At 41.0% G+C, this 18,666-nt stretch overlaps 2 protein-coding genes across 4 annotated transcripts; one reads left to right on the top strand and one right to left on the bottom strand.

The window, feature by feature from the left end:
• The first annotated feature begins 1,331 nt into the window (after window positions 1-1,331).
• LOC147331669 (tryptase-2-like) lies at window positions 1,332-3,475 on the top strand. The gene is made up of 5 exons (XM_086290493.1): window positions 1,332-1,444; window positions 1,624-1,804; window positions 2,337-2,599; window positions 2,809-2,945; window positions 3,145-3,475. The coding sequence occupies exons 1-5, from the start codon at window positions 1,390-1,392 to the stop codon at window positions 3,322-3,324; spliced, it is 816 nt and encodes a 271-aa protein (XP_086146619.1). The 5' UTR covers window positions 1,332-1,389; the 3' UTR covers window positions 3,325-3,475.
• Window positions 3,476-7,256: 3,781 nt separating this feature from the next.
• dus1l (dihydrouridine synthase 1-like (S. cerevisiae)) lies at window positions 7,257-18,179 on the bottom strand. Of its 3 annotated transcripts, none has more exons than XM_086287868.1 (14): window positions 17,916-18,176; window positions 15,712-15,953; window positions 15,277-15,385; window positions 15,069-15,119; window positions 14,812-14,924; window positions 14,191-14,273; window positions 13,936-14,039; window positions 13,692-13,839; window positions 12,971-13,067; window positions 11,014-11,102; window positions 10,735-10,901; window positions 8,973-9,010; window positions 8,669-8,744; window positions 7,257-8,374 (listed from the first exon to the last, which is right to left on the bottom strand). In XM_086287868.1, the coding sequence occupies exons 2-14, from the start codon at window positions 15,946-15,948 to the stop codon at window positions 8,217-8,219; spliced, it is 1,470 nt and encodes a 489-aa protein (XP_086143994.1). In that variant the 5' UTR covers window positions 15,949-15,953; window positions 17,916-18,176; the 3' UTR covers window positions 7,257-8,216. The 3 variants fall into 3 exon arrangements, with proteins under 3 accessions (XP_086143994.1, XP_086143992.1, XP_086143995.1); XM_086287866.1 differs by having other exon boundaries at window positions 15,712-15,957; window positions 17,916-18,175; XM_086287869.1 differs by having other exon boundaries at window positions 8,211-8,374; window positions 8,661-8,744; window positions 15,712-15,957; window positions 17,916-18,179.
• Between the last annotated feature and the right edge of the window lie 487 nt (window positions 18,180-18,666).

The raw sequence follows: 18,666 nt of genomic DNA, 5'->3' as shown, positions 1-18,666 counted from the left end.
TGCATCAAAAAATAACAACTTAATCAGCGGCTGCAAAATCCCCCCCTCAAATTTTTTTTTAAATAAATAAATAAATCGTGCACTCATTACCTTTCAAACTTTTTTGCATTACCAAGCATTTATCAGCTACTCACATTCACTCACATGAATAAGACTTTCACAGTCTTTGTGCTTTCCATGTCGTTAACCTTTGTTTTCAAGCTTCTTAAAGGTCTTCCTTTTCCTTCTTCCTCCTGTCCATCCTTTCAGTTTAGTTCCTCATTATTTTCTAGCTTTGTGTATTTTTCCCTCCCTCCTTTGTTCTTTGCTTGTTTTCCAGTAGCAGCTAAAGTGCCTTTTCATTTCACTACCTGCTATGCCACCTTGGGCTTTCCATCTGTGCTTCAGTTTACTTACTAATGTGAATTATCAGTGTGACAGAATTCAATGACAACTTTTCTTTTGTGACTTATTTGTGGCTTTTTGTTATTCCTAGAAGGTTGAATGGCAATAAAGTAAAGCGAGAGATTGAGGGATATGCAGCAAATGGCAAACACAACAGAACTTAGGTCTCTGCAATGAGTACACAGGTCTCAATAGTTGGAGCACGAGTACTCGGTCCTTGCCCTTTCCTCTTCCTTTCTGTCTCCATTTTCCCTTCGCTCCCTTTCAGTCGTACATGCTCAAGACCTTTACTTAGACTTAGAGTTTTTTATTGTCATTGTGCAGTTTCTTGCACAGTGAAATTGGGTAGCTGGACCACAAAGGTGCAAAGGTAAGAAGAGAAAACAATATACAACAAGGGGAAAACAAATAAATAATTAAAATAAAATAAAAAGCATATATGGATACATATATGTGAGTGAAACTATATACATGGAGTATGCGTAAGAACCATTGAAACAGAAACATTGTGGGTCTGTATACAAGAGCAGTTATATAGTATAATAAATAAATAAGGGTGGAAGGGCTAAGGTCATTTAGGGTGGAGATGGAAATTCTACTGAGACCACACCTTTTATGCCTTACACTTTAACTCCACCACCCCCCACTTTTAGATAATTTAAGTGGAAATTAAACACAGCAGTAGCAGGTAACTTTTCAAGCACAATGTGTCACACTAACAGGTCTGCAGTGCAGATAAATCAAATAAAAGAGTTAAACTCTTTCATCAAAGATGGCATTCGATTGTTCAAAATATATATTTTTGTCACGTTGCCAGAATATTCAACCAAACTCTTCAACAATTTTTCCACTGTATGTTAAAAACACATGTACATTTTTTTAGGTGTGGTTTGAGATGTAAAGGGTGGGACTAATGATAGTCATCTCTCCAGCAGTGCATATAAAGCTGCACTTGTTCCCCCCTCACCACACAGAGGTACTGCTACACTGTTCTTCATCACGGCCATGGCTTTCTGCAAACTTCTGCTAACTGTGTTGGTACTGCTGCACAACAGTGGTGGTGAGAGAGAAAAATGCTGAACCTTAATTTCCCAACTCCAGAGCCCAGATTTCAGAGTGCAGCCTCGATAGACTGATGCTCTAATGTTTATCATCCATTCTGAGCAAAATAGCAAACATGGGATTTAATTTTCTTAGATGCCTCAAACTTACATCCAGCATTTTGTTTGTGTTTTTCAGGTCTACTGGGAAATGAAGTGAGGAGCTCCATCATTGGTGCAGAGGATGCCAAAAAGGAAAGTTGGCCATGGATGGTTCACCTCAACATGACATCTAAAGATTCGAAATTGGTGAAATGGGGCTGCGGCGGCACCGTCGTTGCAAAGCAGTGGGTGCTGACTTCTGCACAGTGCGTGGCTAAGTAAGTCTGTGTGTGTTTGCAGAAACGTGTCTCATTATTTTTATGAACATCCTCCAGAGCAGTCATAACAAAAAAGCTTCACACTGCATGTGAGTATTTTGGGGGAATAATTACTCATAGGGACCTTCACTGTTGGCCAATAAAGACAAAATCATTTCAGGACACTTTCTGACAAGTGTCCTGAAATGGTCTGACAAGTTAGGTGAGTGGGCCTAACTTGTCAGACCTGGAGGCCTCAGTCAGTATTTAAATACACCATATGCACATTTCAGCACCTTAAGCTGTGTTTTTAGTGAGTAGCTGCATATTTACACACCCAGCAGACACCGCATCAAGTCCAAACTAATGTAATGTTTACTCCACTGCAGCTCCTTTTCTTTTAATTCCTGCCAACTATGAAAAAACATGCGCAGCCCTTTAAACTGCTGAATGCACCAGTGTCCACAAAACCCATGTGTAGTGTTGTTTTGTTGAAGGCTTGGTCATTCCAAAATACATGAGACTTAATGTGTGTGTTTCTGTTGTCATGCAGTTATGATCATCATCGATCGTTCGTTGTTGTCGGCGCATATCAGCTGCAAAAGGCGGCTCACCGTTACATGGGTATAGCCAATATTGTTCCATACCGAGACCTGGGCTACAGCAACTACGAAAATGACATTGCTCTGATCAAGCTGAAGAAACCGATTACATTTTCAAAAGATGTTGCACCAGTGGCTCTGCCTGACAAGGATGACACCTTTGGTCCATCATCTGAGTGCTGGATCACTGGCTGGGGGGAAGTGGGAAATGGTGGTAAGTTAAGCACAGGAAGTAGGCTTTAAAATGTTCACGCTGTAAAAGGCAGGCTCACAGATCCATTGTAAATTGCCATACTGTCACCAGTAAACTGTATTTAATTGTGTATAAACATAGCCTACGTCCATACTTTGCATAGTAAGGTACTTCACAGATAAGAAACATCACCTTTCTGTCACTTCCATACTTTTCCTGTGTGTCCACAGTTCCACTGAAAGCTCCAGAAACACTTCAGCAGCTCAAGATTTCCATCATCTCTCAGAGTACCTGTAAGGAGAGGCTTCCTCAGATAGCCTCTAATACACTATGCACAAATGACAGCAAGGGAAGGGGTGCCTGCAAAGTGAGTTTTTCCCTTTTTTTAGTCTTTTGCATTTAATCAAATGGATTATTACCACTTTGAAATAAACAAACACTTTTTGATTTATCACACATGAAGTACTTTACTTTCACTCAGCTGAATTGACAGAAACTAGTAGTTACTCGTTACTTTGGAGTTTATTGTTGAATCTAAGTCTAAGTTGTGTGTTTTGCTTCCACAGGGAGACTATGGTGGTCCACTGGTGTGCCGTAAAGGGGGGAAATTAGTTCAGGTGGGAGTCATGAGTTCTGGTGGTTGTGGCCCCAAGGACGGCCCTGGCGTCTGTACTGAGGTTGCAAAGTATCTGACCTTCATAAACGACTACATCCACCGTCCTGGGAAAGCTCCAGCTGAGATGTGAACTCCTCAGAAACCGACACTGCCCGCTGTACTCATCTCATAAGCTGTCTTACTTTTAGCTTCTTTCCTGTAAAGCACTGTCACTCCATGGTAATGGTAGCTGACTGTGGCTCAGTTAACAGATTTCTTTGCATTAAAGCTTTAAAGCATCACTTTAGTGTCTCTTTGTGATTTGAAGAATTCCTGTTCACATGTTTCAAAAAAGGCACTGATGACACCCCCACGTCCATAGCAACGCCTTCCTTGGATACATAGTTATATGTGTGCAAATTTTTCAATCTGATTTTTAGCATTTTTACAAGTCTATATTATATACTGGGCCGGTTCTAGACAGGCATACATGAGGGGGCAGAGAGAAATGTAAAGACAAGACAACACTCTTTGCAGTCGTCTTTTCTTGCATCATTTCTCCTTGTGTCCTTTCATCTCCTCCTTCTCCGTCACCTCATCCACCTGATTCATTTCTGTGTTGTAACTACTCTGCAGTGACTAAATGTCATAACAACAGTTTGTTAATTGGATAAAATCAACGGTTATCTTTTCTTTCTTTCTTCTACTTTAGTAAATGTCCAGGTGAACAAAGGTGCTCCCTCTTCAGGAGACAAAGTGTACATATCACTTATCTTTGACAGCTTGCAGATGGTATAAAACTTTCTTTTTACAATGACAGACTTTTACCGCTTTGTTCTCACTTTTATTTATTTTGTTTTATTAAATACCTTTTAACTTTTCAGAATTTACACTCAAACCCAACCCATAATAGCCACACAGTGCACTTTGCAAATCCAACCAGCAGACTTGGGTGGGCGGGATCTAGTCTATGGTCTGCATGTTTGACACCCCTTAAATATTACATCATAGAAAGTCTCATTTTTGACACATTTGAAAGAGAGTCTTTCCAAATTTCGTTCACAATTTGACCACCTTGATTTGACCACTAGATGGCACTCTGCGCTCAAAAATATTTATAGTGTATATCCAACAACAGGAACAGAATAAACTGATGCGGTCAGAGGCACGTCATTCTTTTGACTAATTCTCATATTAACATGTAAAAAATAAAATAAAATACAGTATGCAGTATGGAACAATAACTAAAACAGATGTGTTCAATATTAATTTTGTGTTATTTATAACACAAAAGGTGTGTAGTCTAAGGAGCTTGAAAAGAAAAGCGTCGGGGCTTCTTTAGGTTGCTTGAAGATGGTTCACCTCTCATCTGAGAAGCTTCAGTTCTAAGGTCAAATGGTGGAGAGTCCCAGATATAAACCTAGTGGGAGTGACCCCCCACAGAGGGACAAAAGGACCCACTGATGATCCTCTACCTAATCACATGAGCCAACGTTTAAAACTGGGTGTGGGTCCCAATCAGCCAGGGTTTCGGGTGAGCTCACTGTGAAACCTGGCCCCACCCTATCATGTGATTTCCTGAGGTCAGATGGCCCAGGATGTGAGTGGGCGTTAAGGCGTCTGGGAAGGGATCTCAAAACTGGATTATAGATGGAAGAGAGTTGGTGTCGTAAACCCCCGCCTCTGTTCAAAGATGGTCGCTCACAGTGGACATAGATGCTTCTTTCACTCCTCTTTCAAACCATCTGTCCTCTCTGTCCAAAATGTGAACATTGGCATCCTCGAAAGAGTGACCTTTGACCTTTAGATGCAGATGGACTGCTGAGTCTTGTCCTGTGGAGGTGGCTCTTCTGTGTTGTGCCATGCGCTTGTGAAGTGGCTGTTTGGTCTCTCCAATGTAGAGGTCTGAGCATTCCTCACTGCACTGTACAGCATACACCACATTGTTAAGTCTGTGTTTTGGAGTTTTGTCTTTCGGGTGAACCAGTTTTTGTCTGAGCGTGTTGCTGGGTCTGAAATACACTGGGATGTCATGCTTGGAGAAAACTCTCCTGAGTTTCTCTGATACACCGGCTACATAGGGGATGACAATGTTGTTGCATCTGTCCTTCTTATCCTCCCTCGCTGGTGTCTGGTCTTCTTTTCTGTGCCTCTTTGTTGACTTTAAGAACGCCCATTTAGGATAGCCGCACGTTTTGAGTGCTTCCTTTACATGTGTGTGTTCCTTCTTTTTCCCTTCAGGCTTAGAGGGAACATGGTGTAGGGTCCTGATTACTCCAAGTCTGTGTTCCAGAGGGTGATGGGAGTCAAAAAGGAGGTACTATTTGTGGGGAAACTCCCACTGGGTTTAAATATGGGACTCTCCACCATTTGACCTTAGAACTGAAGAAGCTTCTCGGATGAGAGGTGAAACGTCTTCAAGCAACTCAAAGTTCAGACGCTTTTCTTTCCAAGCTCCTTCGACCCCGCATGCTACAAACTTTACTCGAGTCATTTAGACAGCCGTTAGCACATGATTCTCCTTATGGGGACCTGATATGTTTAATATGCTGCTGAGAATATAGCCCAGAAGAAGCGTATAGTATAGCTTTTATTTTGGAAAGAGCCATTTCTCTGTAATAAACTCTCTTTTCCAAAGATGAGTGATTTCTCGATCAGATAGATTTTTTTATTATTATTTTGTTGTTTCAGCAACATTAAATTTAAAAACTGTACTTTTGAGTTAAAATATATATTTCTAATTTTAATAAATGACAAATTAAAAAGGCATGAACTTTTTTTGTATCGAAAAAATATCGAACTGTGACACCAAAGTATCGAACCGAACCGTGAATTTTGTGTATCGTTGCACCCTTAGTATTAATGTTTATTTTTATAAACACAATTTATGTTAGCATAGATGACGCACCTTGCTTTAAAATACTGCATTGTACCAGCTGCAAAGGCTATAAGAAAAACCAATATGAAAAGCAGGAAATAAAATCGACAGGTTTACCAATTTGTCATAAATAAAAAAAAATTTAAAAATAAAAAAAAACGTAAACAGGAAGCTACTGGAGCCTGCAACCAAAATTCATGTTTTTTTTTTAATTGGATCTAAAATAGCTCATAACAGTAAATACTTTCCAGCTATTTTAGGGCATAAGTAAAAAAAAAAATATTGGAATTAGTTAAAGCATTTTTGGGCTTGCTTAGGTGGTCCTGTTAGTAAACAAGCTAGTTACCAAGGAGACAAAGACATCAATGCCACCCAAACAGCAACCTGAAAACGTGAAGCAAAAACTGCAGTTCCTGGATTCGCCACTTGAGGCTGTCAGTCACCAAACACTTTGCTAAAATGCTTTACAATATTAAAAGTGCATTTACTGTCTGCTGTAAAAATGGTTTGGACCTTTGTTGTAGTGTCAATAGATTTTTTCTCTGAATCTGAACACCTCTAAGACTTAACATTAGGGACTTTACCACAATGTTGAACAGGAGTCCTGTTAATCCGAGTTACCTGGATTTAGCATTTTTGTGAGTTTTGCACCTTTTGAAGCATTTTTAAATGGCATTAGTCCAAGAAGTTTGTGCTAAAGGCCGACGAGTGCAATTTATGACTTCTTTACTTTGTCCCTTATTAGCAGGTTTGTGTGAGAGCCATATGCATGTGGATGACGCTTGCTAACCAAACTAAGCAGAGCTAGTTCACAACTTAACTCTTCCACCCAAAAGGACTTTTTAAAAATTACAATGGGAAGAATTAAAATGTATTTTCAAAAATTCAGAGTCCAGAAACCAGAGGGTGATTTCATTATAGCTCCGTCCATTACAGATAAAAATCTATATATTTGTTCATCTGTGTTGCCAAATTTACAGTTGCCCCCAACCTTTGACAGTGTGGGGCCAACTACCACAAAACACACATCCTCTTTGATGTCCATTGTACCTTATTACCCTGTATACACAAGAGCATGTTTTACTCAGCAGCAGAGGGAGCGCTGAATTGTGTCCTTTATGCTCAAGTTCTGGACAGACAGTGATTTCATTCAAAAGGCACACAGTGCACTATGGCTAATCTTAATGCAAAATAAAGAAAGTAACCACATTTATGACTTTAATTAAACACATATAGACAGGTAGATGCTGCATCCAGTCATGTCAGAAGAGCTTGCTCAGGCGATACTAAGGCTTCTGACCAGCTCCTGTATGAAACGCCACTTATTTTAAATATATGTCAAACTAAGAAATAAGTAAAGTTCCACTTGTGAGAACTGGTTTTATATTTTACTTCTGACTGAATTAAAATGGATTCTGTCATGTTTGAACAAGAAGATGAACGCTTTAATCAAAGTAATGTATATGAGCCTGAAAATGACACTTATCAGTCCCTATGATGGGTTAGGTAGTCCTAACTTATCAGAATGCTTCAAAGCATTAACGTGACAGACATTAACGTGTGTGCTTGAGTTGTACATACAAAATTAAGCACACTAAACATCTTGTACCATAAGTACAGTTGCAGCATTTGAACAATCGAAACTGCTTCAGGATCCTTTTACAGTTCAAGTACTTAGAAACTAACTGTGTTCTGCCTCCACAGAGAAATAAGCAAAAGGAGACCGTGCTCTCCCTGAGCTATATATGTATGTATATGTTGGCACAGTGTTCCAGTGAACAGCAGTTGAGCAATGCAGCATCTACATGTGTGTATAACACATCTGCCACCAACAAGTTACTAAATCTTTCCCTGTGAAGACTCACCAACAACTTTGGGCAAAATAATGTCTTTAGAATATCTGTCCTTAAAAAAAATGTAAAAAATAAATAAATTATATTTGAACCACTGCCAGTCCCCCGCCCCGACTGCTTATTCACCTAGAAATCCCTTTTACATAAAAATAAGCTTTTATTTTTTGGTCTGTTGATTGATGACACTTCACCATCAGTCCCAAACAGACTACTTAGCAGTTGTGTACACAGTATGCACCGACTACTGCATGCACTGCTTCCACCCTCCAGTGAGTGTGTGGCTTGTGCACGCAGAGATGGCTGCAGTCCTGCTCATAGTAGCAGCCGAGGCTCCTCCAGTTCCCTTCTTGAATCCTGCAGAGGCTGAGGAATGTGGTCGCTTCTCTCCACCTCTGTTGTGGATCTCTCCGCCTGCTCCTTCTCCTCTGCTTTCCGTTTCTCTGCCTTGGTCTTGAACCTCAGCCCGTGGCCTGTTAAACACAGGAAATAAACACATTTATATCACAGATGAGTCGATCCTTTTCATTTCTTGTTTTTTCTTTTTCTTGATTGTGGATTCACAATCTGGATAATTGCTGTATTGTATTGCTGTGGACTGTGTAACCCAGTCTAACACATTAATGTCCTAACATGTGGCGGTAATAAACTCTGGGAGTCTTTGTGTCAATAAATCAGCAGACAGTGTGATTAGAAATCATATCCACTACACAGGATCAACACACAGCACCTCATGAGTGAGTGAGTGTGTGTACGTACACACTTACTTGGACAGTCTGCCACTTCTTTGTAAGCCTTCTTCTTACAGCAGCCTCGACAAAGGCTGAAGACGCACTTATTTCCCTGCAGAGGAAAGTAAAAGCTCACAGGATTCAGGCTAACGATCAAATAAAAGCAAATTAAGTGGCTTAATCTCAAAAGCGGTGCGAATGGAACAAAACAAAGAATTTCTAACTAAATGTCATGTCTAACCTTTATGAAAATGTGCTTGAGCAACTGACAATTGAATCTAATAGCTCATCTTTTAATCTGTTGTCCAAACTAGAAGGTCAGTGTTTGAATTCTGCTTACCTTTGGGTTACCACATTGTTCACATTTGATGTATTTGGCTGCAGGAAGAAATAAGATGCACATTAGTGACCAGTGACTCACATTTTCAATGAGGAACTTGACAATTTACAAGACCGGTCAAAAGTCTTATAGCACCCCAATTTTTCCAGTTATTTATTGCAATTCAAGTCCAATGAAAAGTTTGAAATGGTACAAAGGTAAATGGTGAACTGCCAGAAGTTAAAAAAAAAAAAAAAAAAAAAAAAAGGTAAGGTTACACAAAACTGAAAAATATGTACATAATGTACAAAAGGCCTTTTTCAGAGAACACAATATGGGTTAACAATTTAAAGCTGTTCTGCAGCAATGGAGGTTGATCAAGCTGGTGCTACTAATTCCTACAGGTGTTCCAACTTTTCTGGATTACTTACTGTGGCGGGGCGTGGGTGGCGGCGCCACAGCAGGGAAGGCGAATGCACCTGTGCGGCATCACAATCACACCTCGCCAGCTTCAGAGTGGTGTAGGGTCCCGTCATGGGGTTGCTGTCGATGTGTGTGCCTGGCAGCCGCAAAGCTGCAGCCCATTGTAAGTGTACAGCAACCGTGTGTGGGAAAAGTGGTTGAATAAAGATGCAACAAAGCATGGTCTGCCGTGGTCATTTACACTTACAACCCCCTCTGTCTGCATAAAAGCAGTGTGGTAACATACACTTGTGAGCATCACCTGAAAGTATTGTACTGCAGAAAATTCTGTGTTGCTACAAAGATGGCGTGAATAGGGGAATTAACAATGGAAGCGAGACAGACCATCAAACACTTAAAAATGTTATTCCTACAGAGAAATTGGAAAGAAGGTCAAGGTGTCAGTGAGCACAGTTTCCTTCAACATCAAAAGGCCTCAGAAACTGTGACAGGAAGAGGCCACAACTGAATCAGAGGACAAGTTTCTGAGAGTTAACCGCCTTGTGTGATCAGCGGCTCACAGAACAACAGCTTCAAGCACAGCTTAATAGTGGTATAGAAAGCAAGTCTCAGTCTCAACTGTGAAGAGAAGACTTCGAGCTGCAGGTATGACAGGACGAGTTGCAGCAAGAAAGCCATCGCTAAGACGTCAGAATAAGACAAAGAGGCTTGCCTGGGCCATGAAACCCCACCAGTGGAAGACTGGAAGTCTTGAATTTGAAATCTTCAACATGTAGGATCTTTGTACACCATCAAGTAGGCGAAAGGATGGTTCCTCAGTGTGGCGCATCAACTGTCAAAGATGGAGGAGGAAGAGTGATGGTCTGGGGCTTTTTTTTACTGGATCCAGGGTCGGCGACTTGTACAGAGTGATGAACTAAAACGGCTGCCACAGCATTCTGCAGTGCCATGCAATACTCTCTGGTTTGTGCCTAGAAAATAGTCGGGGTTCATCCTACGGCAAGATAATGACCATCGAGTCTCCATCGAGCTGGTTTGGGATGAACTGGACAGAAGAGTGAAAGCAAAGCGACCTACGAGTGCCACATTTATGGGACCTTCTGCAACAGATTGGGAAGGACTTTCTGAAGAATATTTGATTTCTATTGTAGAAAGACTCCCACGGGTGTGTTCAGCTGTTATATCTGTCAAAAGTAGATACTTTTTTTTTTTTTTTAACTCCAATTCCGTATTTGTACAATGCTTTCATTTCAGAGTGCAATGAGACATTAAAATGCATAATTTTCAATTAGAAAAACTGGAAAAATTGGGGTGTTCTAAGACTTTTGACCAGCAGGTTAAGTCGACAGCACAAACTTACGTTTCTGTTCGGGGCAGAAGTTCTTTTTGGGGTTGCGGGATCTCTTCTTCTGCTTGTTTTTAGAGAGTGTGTCAGCTGACTCACAGTCCTCCAGTGCCCTCTTCTGACAAACTGTCTTTTTCAACACTGATGCCTGGCTGTTACCGTTGGTAACCGTCTCTTTTGGTCTGTAACGTGATCATCCATCAGTGAGAAATCTTTTGAGAAGTGTGTTCATGGATCAAAAGATGTGCATTACTTTCTTTTTACTGAAGTAAGTAGAGATGTGTTGTGACTTACACTGGTCTGACATATGGCTGGCAGATCCAGTGGGGGAAAGGAAGTCCGCTTTCTTTATCTTCTGAATCTTTTCCTTTGGCTATCTCCTCCTGAATAGACAGAAAGCCACAGTCAGGAAACTTTCAGTGCCGCAATGTCTCGATGCATGCTCAATCATCCAGGTAAATAAATCCCAAAAGGTACGTCCAGATGAACAGAATCAACCTTTTGGGAGGGTGCCATAACATCACACAAACCCATTGGCTGCATTTCAAACTAAAATATAGCAAAAATGTAAAAAGTCTATGCTAATGAATCTAATAATTTTTTCCTTCTTTTTTTAGAATTACAAAAACTTCCCAACTTGTGGAAAGGACAGTAAACACTTTCTACACTATGACATACAAATCAAAGGTCATGTGACCCTGAACAAGCAGCAACTGAACAAGCTGAAGCTCTAAACCAGGGGTGAGGAACTCCAGGCCTCAAGGGCCGGTGTCCTGCAGGTTTTAGATCTCACCCTGGGTCAACACACCTGAACCAAATAATTAGTTCTTTACCAAGTAGGACCGTGTGACATGACCAAATCTCATATCCTGATATAAGACATTTATCGTCCCGACAACGATATAAACCACAAACATTTTTCCTTTTTTGTAAAGTCTGTGAATCTCGGGCAGCTCAACTTGCGTGAAGTGTTTCCAGCTGGGCGTTGTATACCTGGAGTCGACTGTTTTGACCGATGCATGAAACGATACATTTTTAGACATAAGTTGTAACGTCTGCCATTTTCTTTCTGAGTATTTATTACATGCGGGGAAAAAGCCTGTTCTAATGTTTGAGTTTAAGGGTTATTTTGAGCACCTGACGGCTCTTTTTTGCTTCTCATCCGTAAACTCTCTCCATACTCTTTTACGTGACTCTTGCGTAGGTGGTAGAAGAGGTTTGTCATGTTTGAGTTTATGGTGGAAACCAGTTTGCAGCAAAATTTGCATCGTACAGTTTTCTACTCCGTGTCAGACTTTTCATAACCAAACCATGTCCATGCTACAGAGGCAGCCCCTTGTTTAGGAATAAGGTCCTTGGTTTTTTTTTTTTTTTACTGGTCCTTCTGTTTGTCATCATTTCAGTTTATTGCTAACGACAACGCATAAAAACAGTCGCTTGTCCATCCGTAGTGTGGTTATTTTAATTATAAGAGAAAGAGAGAACGTTAAGAAATTCATATAGCCACTACAGTGACCATCAAAACGATGAAAAAAAAAAAAAATTGCCGTAAACGGTTTATGTTGCGACACCACGAAACAAACGATAGCGTAAAACGAAACGATAGACGTTTTCGTATCGCCATCTGATATATATCGTTATATCAAACAGTCCTAACTTCAAGACATGTTGAGGAGGTCATTTAGCCATTTAAATCAGCTGTGTTGGATCAAGGACACATGTAAACCTGCAGGACACCGGCCCTCAGGCCTGGAGTTGGACACCCCTGCTCTAAGCAGTTATACATGGTGTCAGTGCCGCTTTCCTTAAAGCTTAAAAAAAAATCAACAGACAACATCAGGTTAATATCAGCATTTGACTGAAATATTAGTGTCTGCCTCTAAAAATCGAACTTTCTTGCACCTTGTAGGTGTTAAGGCTGTGATGACATCTTGACCACATGTGAAAACTATAGAGGAAATGGGTCACGGTGAGTTTCTAATGCAACACAAAGTCTACTTGCTACCGAACAATGCACCTCATTATCACATCATTCCACGGATTCTTTGGGAACTGTGTTGCTGAAATGCCTGTAGTACACAGACATGACTGCAGTCTACCCACTACACAGCACAGAACTATATAAAAACATACAATGATTACTTTAATAATGTCCATCTGCTTCTGGTTTCACCTCTGTCGCTATGGTAATGCTGAGCTCTTAGCTACCTCCTCAGTTGTGCATATTTGAAAGGATGTTTCCTGTTTGTACCTGACAGCGAAGCCTCAGCTGTTTGCTAACGTCAGCCAAACCCTCCAGAGTCTTCACCTTGGCCAACTCCTCCCTCAGGTCCTGGTGGATCTGCAGCCTGAACAGACACATGCATGCAGCATGCAGGAAAGGTCCCATTTTAAAGCAGTACTGCTGAGCTATAGCAGGAAGAAACATTGTGTATGTTTCCTACCCTGTACTAGATCACTCAATGAACAGCGAGCATGAAATATGATCTGGTGCAGTTATGTTTAAACTCAGTAACTGGGTAGACATGACACGCTATCATTTAGTCTATTAGGAGCTACTGAGACCTTCCTGGTGTCATGCCCGATGTTAAAATAAGCACAGAGGACAGATGTTCATCTATGCTGGCACCTGAAATGTGTTGTAGGTCATCACAGAGAAAGTTTGATCCACCACAGCTTGTATAGGAAAAGATGGACACTGTGATGTCACTTATTGGCCCTGATGTTTTAAAACACACATAATAGACGAGGGGCGGAGCTCCTAAACCAGACTTTATCGTTTTTTATTACTCCACACTGTGTAAAATTAAAATCATGTTGTATTCAGTAATTTAAACTAATGACTGAGGCAATAAACTCATCAGCAAGTATTTTTTTGAGCTTATAAATCAAAGAAGCCATATTTGACTCTTGGACCAGTAGCATTTCTGGGAAACAGAATCTCCAAGTGCAGGAGGCAAAGAGAGACATACGTGTGATGCCACAGCTTGAAGAGGTGGGCTCGAACATAGGACAGAGTACATGGAGGATACCGCTTCACCACCTCTAGATACTCCTCAGCCATTTCCCACACCGGGGGGCTGCGGCCTTCATACAGCGCTGGGTTATGGAGGTTCCCCTCTAAGAACAATACAACACAGAAATTGTGGTTGCTATGGTCGTCATCGTCACATCAGGGAAGAAAAGTAATAAATAAAACAAACTCCTGCTCCTGACCTGCACTCATCACTCCCTGCACGCCTGTTTCCTGAATGCAGCGCTCCACATCACTGAGGTGCTGGATGTTGCCGTTAGCAAATACTGGAATATTTACCGCCTGCCTGTAACAAATCACAGAAGTCAATATACAATAATGTTATTTGGCTCATCAGATTTTGCTTTAATATCAAAGCTACTGCATTTAATTATTAGTTAGGAAACATTGGAAACAGGAATACATCCCACATCAGATACAGAAGACGAGCAGCTCACCGTACAGCCTTTATGTGCTCCCAGCTAGCGATACCTGTCATGGCGCCTTTCTGGTCTTTGGTTCTGCCGTGCACTGTCAGCAGCTGGGAGACACGTCAAGACCCATCAACACAGATTTATTCTAATGCTTCTGGAAACACCATTTAAAGCAAACACACAAATCAACAGTCAGAAATGAAAATAAACTATGCAGCTGTGCGTTACGCTCGTTCAGTGAAGCGTAAAACAAAGATGGCCGAGCCACACCAAACATCAGATTTGCTGAATTTACTCCTCATCACTGCTCCAGTTTAAAAAATGATTTTCTAATGTAACACACTGTTTTCTGTGCATGTAGTTTTCCTTAAAAGCTCTTATTTGTAAAAGGACTTTACATAGAAATGGAACACATCCTTAAAAATACATACTGGCAAAGTTTGCTTATGGTGACTTTTACAATAGCCCAGCTTCAGCCCGCTCGTCTGTGTCTTTCTATACACTGTACGAAGCTCAACTTAGAAAACTCTTTCCCCCCCTTACAACAACAGCTAAAGTAAAAGGACAATTCTGTTTCTGCTACAGACTGGGAAGTGACAAGCCGGAGAGCTGGCAAACTCATTCAAATTACTGCAGAGGTCATACCTGACATCCAGCTTTCTCGAGCATCTGGGCATAGCGGACTGTTTTTTCAACCTCCTTGAACACACGGATCTTGCACGTGATTGGCACTTTGAGCTTTTCGTTGGCTAAGCTGACTGACAAATAAGGGGAAAGTTTAGGTGCCTGAGATTAAACTGATTAAACAAACAGAAGATGTGGGAAAAATGTTTTTGCATCATGAATATTCGTGAAAACATTATGTCCAACAACAGTCTTCAGTCACACAAACACAGACTTACCCATTTTTTCCAACAGGTCCCATTCATCTTGTAGAAAAACTCCATAGTGTCCTTAAAAAAAAAAAAAAGAAAAGAGAAAAGAAAAACATCAGTGTCAAGTTCCCCTTTCACTCGTCTGCAAGTTTGGCAACACTATTCTTTCTGATGCAATCTTTAAGAAATGGTAACGTAAGAAATTCATGGGTTCATATATGAATGAAAGGTTTACCTCTCTTAGCGATCATCTGTGGACAGCCCAGGTTGAGATCAATCGCGTCACAATAATCCTGAGCCAGCAAAGCTGCCTGAAGGAACACCTCTGGATCATTGGCACAAAACTGACACACAGAGGATGGAACACTGATTTAGATTAGGCAACAGCCGATGAAGTGATTAAGGTGATGTAATGGTTACATTTGTTTCTTTCTTTCTTTGCCTCTGATAAGGAGGTTTTGAAATGGGCAAAACTGAAAATTTAAATTAAAAATGGACAAATAACAGAAGCCTGCACTTTGAATTTTTTTTACTGCACCACAAACGTCTTGAAGTTTAAAAAGAAAACAAATAAATAGAAAATACAAAACTATTAAAAGCATTTTTAAATTACTGATATTACTATTTAAAAACAAACAAACAAAGAACTCAACTCAGTGTTGATTCTCACCTGTGCAATAAGAGGGCTGTCCTCCTCACAAACTTCATTGTAGAGGTTTTCCCTCCTGTAGTTGGCGTCACGGACAAACACCTGAGCATGCAGCATGGGGGTGTAGCAAAGCTGAGCACCGTGTCGGCGGCTAAGCAAACGCCAAGCCAGCTCACTCTGGTCCACCATGGGAGCCACCACATAGCGTGCTTCTTTCAGAGTTTTCCTCCAAAACTCAAAGCCCTGAAGTTTGGCCATCACAGCTGACTTTGAGAGAAAAGGAAGGATAAGAGGTAAATGGACTGGTTCTTATATAGCTTTTCTACTCTACCTGAGCATCCAATGCTCTTTCTATGCCGGTGCTTTCTAGCTAACATTCTCACACGTTCATTCAAACAACTGGGGGCAAGCATCTTGTCCAAGGATGTTTGGCATAAAGACTGGAGCAGTCAGGGATCGAACCATCAACCTTGTTATTAGTAGATGACCTCCTGAGCTGCACAGGTAAAAAGTTATTTTCCTGCAGTTTCAACACAAAAACTCATCAAGGCATAAGTTTTTGAAAAACTAGCCAACTACTCCAAACCCTGTCAATATAGCTAAAATAAATAATAAAACAATAACGTAGAAGCAGGAAGAATAAGCAGAGGTAGCCCATCAGGTAAATGTGTAACTAGGGCTGGGCGATATGACCCAAAATTCATATCTCGATATTTTTTAGCTGGATGGCGATATAAGATATATATCTCGATTTTTTTTTTAAGCCATAAAGTAAGAACAAAAAGAGAGTTCTTAGTCAAAGCTGTGTCCCAGATGTCACACAGGCACTTTTATTAACATACAGCACAGATGTACATGAAAAATTACTCAAAATTAAATTATGAGCATTCATTAAATAATAATGCTCCATAAATAAAAGAAAACAAGGTTGTTTTTGTGCTAAACAAAGAGCTCACAATTGTGCAGTCAAAATGTAAACTAAAAGACGCTGAGCGTAATAACAAAGACAGACAGATTTCACAGCTGCTCTGTTCCCAAGTTTTACTGTGTGACTGATAGCCTGGAGTTTGAAATCCGCTTCATAACCACGTCTCTTACAGGTGCCATTTATGGTCCTTATACACACACAATACGGTAATATTACGTTGATGCACAGTACATATCACTCCGCGAAGCTCCTCGGTAGCCGTAATGCGCCGACAATCTATCAAGCGGTGCAGCTCCGTAGCTTACCAAAGTCGTACTCAAACATTTTTGACAGATTGCTGAGCGCCGTGTACCACATAAAATCAGTTCGCGGCCATCAAGCACAACCAGAATTCATACATAAGGCGCGCTATCAACTTTTGAGAGAATGAAAGGATTTTAGGGTTAGCGCTGTTAGCTCGTTAGCACGTTGACGCCGTCCAGCCCCACGCATGGGGCGATGCGCAGTAACTCGTTAACGGAGATTTGCCGTGTCCGTCTTGTCGCTGCCTGCATGTGAAGCGATGGGGGAGGAGGGGGAGTTGTCTTCAGTGAAGGCGAGGCGGAGTAACGTTGCGTAGAGACAAAAGTGGACGAAAGAGAGGCAAACTTGCGGCTCCACAACTATAATTATAACGTAACATAGACTATATCGATATAAAGGATATTGTCACATCTTATATCTCGTATAAAAATATATCGATATGTTTTAAAAACTCGATATATCGCCCAGCTCTATGTGTAACAGATACATTTTTTGATTCTCCATGGGGAGAATCAACCCCAACCAAATGTCCAGTGTTTAGCCTCTGACCCTTCAACGCTGTCTGGGGATTTTACTTTCAGGGCTTCATTCCTGACTGTGTTATTGGGCTGCAGTATAATTATAGTAGTGAACTGTCCGTTTTCTTTTTATTTATATTTGGTTTAAATCGTCCACTTATTATTCAAATTAATTAACGAAAGTGTACTCTTTATTTTTCCATGACAATTGGACAAATTGTGGCTCCAGTGTCTCTAGCATGTATCACTGACTCTTCAACTGTGCCTGAACTCTGTCAACATGTAGCTAGCAAAGCTAACCGCAGGGAACAGACATGTACCGCATGATGTCCCACCGTAGTAAGAAACACAGCCACCAGCTGAGAAACAGAGAAAATATCCCAACATAATGGTACAGCTCTAAGAGATTTACGTTTAACCTTGCTCATGTGTTGACTGCACCTATTTAAAAATCTAGGAATTAGGGTTTTTTTCACCTGTAGTCCTGGCGTAGCACTTTCCAACTATGTGTAACAGCGAAACATCGCCGGTCGGAAACCTTTTTCAGTTTCCCCCGCTTGTTCTTCTTCGTCTGCTTAAAAGCAGTTGGCATCAGTCTACGTCAGTGTTTTACTGACCCCATGTGCTGTGGTGCATGGAAGCACCAGACGAAACAATAAATCTACAGTACACGTACAATGACCGTACATATGTGATTATTTTAAGTGTTCGGCATTTTAAATCTCACTTAAGAAAAAGTGCATAACTGCTTGTCATGCAAACAATTATTTTTGCAATTATATTATATTACTTTCTGTGTGCAGTTTGCATGTTCTCCCCGGGTACTCCGGCTTCCTCCCGCAGGCCAAAGACATGCACTTTGTGGGGATAGGTTAATTGAAAAATCTAAATTGCCGACAGGTGTGAATGTGAGTGTGAATGGTTGTCTGTCCCTGTGTGTTGGCCCTGCAACAGACTGGCGACCTGTCCAGGGTGTACCCCGCCTCTCGCGCTATGACACCTGGGATAGGCTCCAGCACCCCCCGCGACCCTGAAAAGGATATGCGATGGATGGATGGAAAAATATAGAGGTACTATGTTTAGTTTTAATATCTGTTAGTTTGGTCAAAATGTTATTGCAATTTGCCTGATGAGGTATTCATGGGAATGTTTGGATGTCTACAAGACTGTGAGTGCACTGCCTTTTGTAAGTCTGGCCTCTGACACACACCATCCACACAAAAACAA

This window comes from Aulonocara sp. 'chitande type north' Nkhata Bay, linkage group LG4, assembly GCF_057382095.1.
Source record: "Aulonocara sp. 'chitande type north' Nkhata Bay isolate Kocher_YH1m ecotype deep benthic linkage group LG4, A_spYH_male_GT1.1, whole genome shotgun sequence".
Taxonomy (NCBI): domain Eukaryota; kingdom Metazoa; phylum Chordata; class Actinopteri; order Cichliformes; family Cichlidae; genus Aulonocara; species Aulonocara sp. 'chitande type north' Nkhata Bay.
Note: the sequence above shows the minus strand (reverse complement) of the source record. Positions and strands in the feature narration are given on the sequence as shown.

Excerpts from the sequence above, each read along its gene's own strand:
- LOC147331669 (XM_086290493.1), top strand. The coding sequence starts at position 1,390 with ATGGCTTTCTGCAAACTTCTGCTAACTGTGTTGGTACTGCTGCACAAC. Across the intron at positions 1,445-1,623 it reads ACTGCTGCACAACAGTGGTG|GTCTACTGGGAAATGAAGTG; the intron begins GTGAGAGAGAAA and ends TGTGTTTTTCAG. Across the intron at positions 1,805-2,336 it reads TCTGCACAGTGCGTGGCTAA|TTATGATCATCATCGATCGT; the intron begins GTAAGTCTGTGT and ends GTTGTCATGCAG.
- dus1l (XM_086287868.1), bottom strand. The coding sequence starts at position 15,948 with ATGGCCAAACTTCAGGGCTTTGAGTTTTGGAGGAAAACTCTGAAAGAA. Across the intron at positions 14,925-15,068 it reads GGACCTGTTGGAAAAAATGG|TCAGCTTAGCCAACGAAAAG; the intron begins GTAAGTCTGTGT and ends CTTATTTGTCAG. Across the intron at positions 14,274-14,811 it reads TCGAGAAAGCTGGATGTCAG|CTGCTGACAGTGCACGGCAG; the intron begins GTATGACCTCTG and ends CGTGTCTCCCAG.